At 33.1% G+C, this 6,000-nt stretch overlaps 1 protein-coding gene across 1 annotated transcript in view; it reads right to left on the reverse strand.

The window, feature by feature from the left end:
- Positions 1 to 6,000, reverse strand: part of LOC145263818 (putative ATP-dependent RNA helicase DDX23) — a 59,777-nt gene that overhangs the window by 16,738 nt on the left and 37,039 nt on the right. The window contains exon 10 of the mRNA XM_080120881.1: positions 3,216 to 3,361. Within this exon, the coding sequence (XP_079977007.1) occupies positions 3,216 to 3,361 (146 nt within the window). The remainder of the gene's footprint in view (positions 1 to 3,215; positions 3,362 to 6,000) is intronic.

A 6,000-nucleotide genomic window follows, 5' to 3' on the forward strand; every position in this document is an offset into this window, starting at 1 on the left:
GAGGATTAAATAAAGGGTATCTTCGAATCTCTATACAACTGCCAGAGTCAGGCAAGATGCATCTGATAAAGTTTGGAGGTTACATCGATTGAAACATTGTGAGATTAACAGGTCATAGTCAGTGAATGCAATTCTTAATTTCCACCATCGTTGCTACAGGAAGCGGTCACAAGGCAAATCAGTTCCTTCACTTCTATTGTTTTTCAGTATGTCTATTGTGAAGGGATTTATTGAAATAAATTATAAGAAAATGACATCACTGAAAAATCTATATAATTATAAAACTCAAATGACCTTGTAACAGGTGCTGTAGCCCAACATCCGGTTTACGACTTCCGGTTACGCATGCGTACATAAACATAAACTCATAAGAGCGTAAACAAATAAACACAAATCGTTGGACCAGTTACTAAATAGAGATTAACTAATTTGCATATTACTTTGAAAAATGAATTTCATTAAAATAATACTACTAATAAAATAATAGTCTCTATAATTATAAAACTCAAATGACCTTGTAACGGGTGTTGTAGCCCAACATCTGGTTTACGACTTCCGGTTGCGCATGTGTACATAAACAAATAATCAACGCAACAATAAAACGTATTGTTTTGCTGTGTACGTTTTCAGCGTCCCAATTGTTTTTCTTTCACATTTAAATTATCCAAATAAACAATTGTTAATACCTTCTGTATTTTTTTTTTTACATCGTTCATTTCCATATTACGTTTAAGTTATTTTAACGCAATTTTCTTAGAAATAAATCTACTTTAACACTACCAATGTAAATAAATAACCCCGAAAATGTTTTTTTTTTAATTTGCGTTACAAATACATAATCAACGTGACATTAAACATTATTGTTTTACTGTGCACATTTTCAATGTCCCAATTGTTTTTGTTTTTTTGCATTTAAATTAAAAGATATATCAAAATTTGAATTTAACTTTAAGTATTATGGTATCTGTTCAGTGCACATTTACCTATAAGTATGGCAAACCATTTACAATTCAGTAACTGTAAAATTTTTTTTTTCAAAAATAAACAGTTATAAACAGAACAACTCATAGAAATCTATCTATATTCTTTTTTCATTTTAATATACTTTCATAGAAATGTTTCTGTTATGTCACAAAAACTATTTTCTTTGCGCCACAAGTGTCACGCTCATACATTAATTCCATAGTGACGTTAAATGGGCTGGTAAACAACAAAACAAAATAAACCAAATACAACACGCAAAAGTCTAGCTAGAATTTGTCACTGACAACTCTCTCTCTCAACTTCCAGCACATCTCTCCCCAATGCCTCTGCCAACAGACATTTTATCTGAAAACTGACCCCATTCCATTTGCATACATGTGCAGTGGAAGATGTGATCTCGTGAGATTCCATGAGACTACACCTTATAAATCCATGGCTGCCATCTTTAATTTCTCTTTCTCTCAGATCCCATCCGAAGGTAAGTTGTATGACCGCACGACACACACGGGGGCGCTTTCCTCTTTGATTATTACATTCAACTCTACACATAGCTAATATAACATACTGACCTAACGAGTCACGGGTAGTCTAGTTTACAATAAAAATTAACAAAATTCTACAGATAAAAATAACACAATTAGTCTTTATTTGCATTTTTAATAACAAAATTAAAAAATGTTTTTATTTTATTTGAAATTTTATAAGAAATATATGTTTATGAAAGTATAAAACTAAACATTTTTATTTGAATTTATAAAATGAATTGATATTCATGAAAGTATAATAAAATTATAGAAATCAAAATAACAAAATTTCACACATCATAAAAAAGTATCCAATCTCTACTATTATAGAAAAGTCACTTTGTGTGTGTGTGTGTGTGTGTGTGTGTGTGTGTGTGTTCCTTCCTCATAGATTCAGAAATGGTTGTGTCTATCTTTTATAAATTTCACACATAGGTAATTTATATGTCTGGCAGTGTTCTTAGATATGTTTTGTACAGAAATTCATCCGATAAAATCAAAAAAAAATCCTATCCTAAAAATAGTCTTTTTTCTTACAGATAAAAAATAATTTTTACAGGGTAATATTTTACATTACGGCGGCCAAGGGAGATAATTCTTAGCAAGTCAAGGGAAGTTCAATTTGCAGCAAATCATTTTTTCTTAAAAAAACAGAACTATTGTCATCTGGAAATATAGCTCAGTGGCAGAGTATTCAAGTACAGATCAAACTGTCCCCTGTTCAAGCCCGGGTGTACCTCACAATTTTATTTTATTTTTTTTCTCATTAATGAATTCCAATTTATTGTAAAAAAAGAGGTACCATTTAAAATCACTGCAAATCATTTGTCCATTTGCATATTTTAAAACTAAACATTAATTAGAAGTGACTTTTCCAGAGCATTCATCGTCAAACTCAAACATCAGCTGATGTGATATTGTAAACAAACTTAGGCGGAATCTGAAGAACGACATTATCATTACTATTTTTTTCATTTTTCTGGCGAATTAGTCGACCGGGCAAATTATTCATCGTTATATATAATAATCAATAGCGGATCGATTTTATAATGCATAAACAATCTGCATAAATTAGAATATTATGCTTAAGTGTATTGTACGACCGGGCAACGCCGGACATCCAACTAGTACACAATATTCCCAAAATAGATTTAAAAGATTTGAAAATCGCTTTTCAGTAATTCCTTATAAAAAAAAAAAAAAAAAGAAAGTGTTTTCAATTATTCTTTAGAAAAAAAAAAAAATAATAATTTCAATAATTCTTAATTAAAATAAGACTGAAAAAACTTTTCAATGATTATTAAAAAAAAAAAAAAAATGTCATTAGACAAAAACGTACATTACAGGTGAGATATATGCATGAGAGAAAAAAGTGGAGGAATTAATTTGCCTTGTCACTGCTTCCAGAAGCAGCTACACCAGAAGTTACGAAGTATGTTAGCTGACAATAACTGATTAACATTTTAAATAAAAACAGTAGTCTGAATAATTTAATTAAAAAAACAAAAAAGTTTGTGTGAAGGTCAGATGATTGAACGACCCATGTCTCACACTCATCGAGGAAGAGTGACCTAATCAACAAGTTGTAGAAGGCAAATTCAGATTTGAGTTGATCACTGAATTTAACATTCCAATCCCATAACGGCATTGTCGGGTTGTTTACATCGTTTTTTTGAGAAGAAGAGACAAAACTCTAAAGAGACTTACCTTTCAATTTTAGGCAAAGATTGGAGCCATACCAAGAGTGGGATGAGGAAGGCAGCTGTCTTACCGCTGCCAGTTTCTGCTACACCGATGATGTCACGATTCTGCAAACCAATAGGAATAGCTTGACGCTGAATGGGAGTTGGTTCCTGGAAAGGAAGAAATATTCAAGTTAGTTTTTCTTCATTTTTTTGTTCAATGGCATATCAACCCTTGTTGAGTTATTTTATCGTTGTAAGTTCTCATCTTTTGTTTTTAAATTTCTGTTCACCCTAACCAACGCATATTACCACTTGGACATAAAGGCTACTATTTGGGAGCATGTCTATAGGGGACTATGTAAGAAGATGAGCAAGATACGTGTTCATATTACATTTAAACTGTTGCATGTTGGTACAGTCAGAGAAACAGGATGGGAATTCCAAAGTCTAGCAGAAACTATTAGGGTAGAAGGCTCATTCTACAGAAACCAATGAAAATAGCTTGATGTTGGAAGAGACTTGGTTCCTGGCAGGGAAGAAATATTCAAATTACTTTTTTTGTTTAATGGCATATCAAGCCTTGCAGGTTATTTTAATGGCTTATCTTTGTAAGATAAGCCATTATCTTTCTGAATGTCACCAAATGTTTATGACGTTGATTCTTATGGTTATGTGTCAAATAATCAGTTTTGTGCACGGATTGGGGTACGAAACGACTTGTTTCGTTTCATCCTGTTAAGACTCAGCTTCCGTCTTTCAATCGTAGGTGTGTCCCTTTTCTTTCTGAGACTCTGTTCTCGATGCGAAATTGAATCTGAAACTTTTTCGTCTTTCTTTCTCATCAAATCTTGGGAGTTCATATAAGATCCGTTACGCTTCCTGCTTCTTGTAAAATCAGCTCTCTCTATCACTTTAAACACTTTCTCACACCCGAGGCTATTCTTTATCTCTACAAATCTATCATCAGACCATGTAGGGAGTACCACTGGTGAATCTGTGTCTTATTTCAGGGTTATCCATGCAGAAACATATTCGTAATTTGAGTGGTCGCACCCTTCCTTTTTCACTACAATCTTTCTTTCTTACAGACGTTGTGTTGTACATTGCCTTTTCTATACATACTACAAGCTAGTAGCCTGACATGGCTTGGTCATACAATACGCTTAAACATGATATTTTAATTGATGCAGATTGCATACCTATTATTATAGAATCAATCCTCTATTGATTATTAGATATAACAAGGAATAATTTGCCCGGTGAACTAATTCGAAAAAAAAATAAAAATAAAAAATAGAAAATAAATAATGATAATGTCGCTCATCAAATTCCGTCTGTGTTTGTTTACAATATCACATCAGCTGATACTTGGGCTTGTCAATGAATGCCCTGGAAAAGTCACTTCTGATTAATGTTTAGTTTTAAAATATGCAAACAAACGATTTGCGTCAATTTTAAAATGGTATGTACCTCTTCTTTTATAGTGAATTGAACTCGTTAATAAGAAAAAATTAAAATAAAATAGTGAGGTACACCCAGACTTGAACATGGGATAATCTAATCTGCAGTCAAATTGTCTGCCACTAAATTATATCTTCAAATAATGATAAATCTGTTTTTGTTTTTTAAAGAAATTATTTGCTGAAATTTTATTATCTCCCTTGGCCAGTGTAGTGTAAAATACTCCCCTGTAAAACTTATTTTATTTATAAGAGAGAAAAGCTATTTTTAAGATCAGATTTTTTTGATTTTCGATACTTATCAGATGAATTTCTGTACAAGACATATCTAAGAACACTGCCAGACATGTAAATTTCCTTTGTATGAAATTTGTAAAAGATAGGCTCAGCCATTTCAGAACCTATGAGGAAGGAACTCACACACACACACACACACACACACACACACACACACACACACTTTTATATATTAGGAGAGATTATAGCATGTGTTCTGCAGAATTGTCCGATCTTTTCCCTGCTTCCTTTCGTTTAACTCGTTATTGTGTTTGCTGTTATTATTCTTACAATCATGATGATGCTGTTTCGTTATGCATGTTAAATTTAATATTAAACAAAAATAATCTTAAAGTACGCCCAAGGATGGAATACTGCTGCCATTTTTGGGCAGGAGCTGCTAAAAACAGCCTATCCTGCCTTGAGAGAGTACAAAATAGACTTCGGGGCTTAGTGGGGGATGCCCTTTTCTCTACCCTGCAACCTCTCTCCCACAGAAGAGACGTTGCGAGCCTATCCTTGTTATATCATTATTCCCATGGCAAGTGCTCATCTGAACTCCAATCTCTGGTCCCCCCCCTCGGCAATCTTTCACGAAAAACACCCGTCTAACTGAATCCACTGTGAAAAATTTCCCCCACTCTTTATCTGTGCCTAAATCAAAACGTGGATTCCATGAACAAAGCTTCTTTCTTAGAACTGCACGCCTGTGGAACTCTGTTCCGTCTGCCTGCTTCCCACCTGACTACAACTTGGATGTATTCAAGTCCAACGTTAACAACCGCCTCCTTAAGTAAACACTTCATCAAATCTCCACACTAATGTACTGTACTTGCAATAACCCTTATCCCTGAGTGGCTTCCGGGCCTTGATAAGTGGTGACCACCATGTAAAAAAAAAAAAAAAAAAAAAAAAAAGCTAAATATCGTTTAAATAAATTAAATAAATAATTTGACTCTTTCTTTATTGAAATTTGTAAAAAATTATCTTTTAAAAACAATATTCTTTCTTCTTACTCTAAAAAAATTACTAGCAGGACCTGTGGAAATTCCACAGCAGACCTTTCATATA

Source organism: Euprymna scolopes, chromosome 39, assembly GCF_053919585.1.
Source record: "Euprymna scolopes isolate OS-2025 chromosome 39, ASM5391958v1, whole genome shotgun sequence".
NCBI lineage: Eukaryota > Metazoa > Mollusca > Cephalopoda > Sepiida > Sepiolidae > Euprymna > Euprymna scolopes.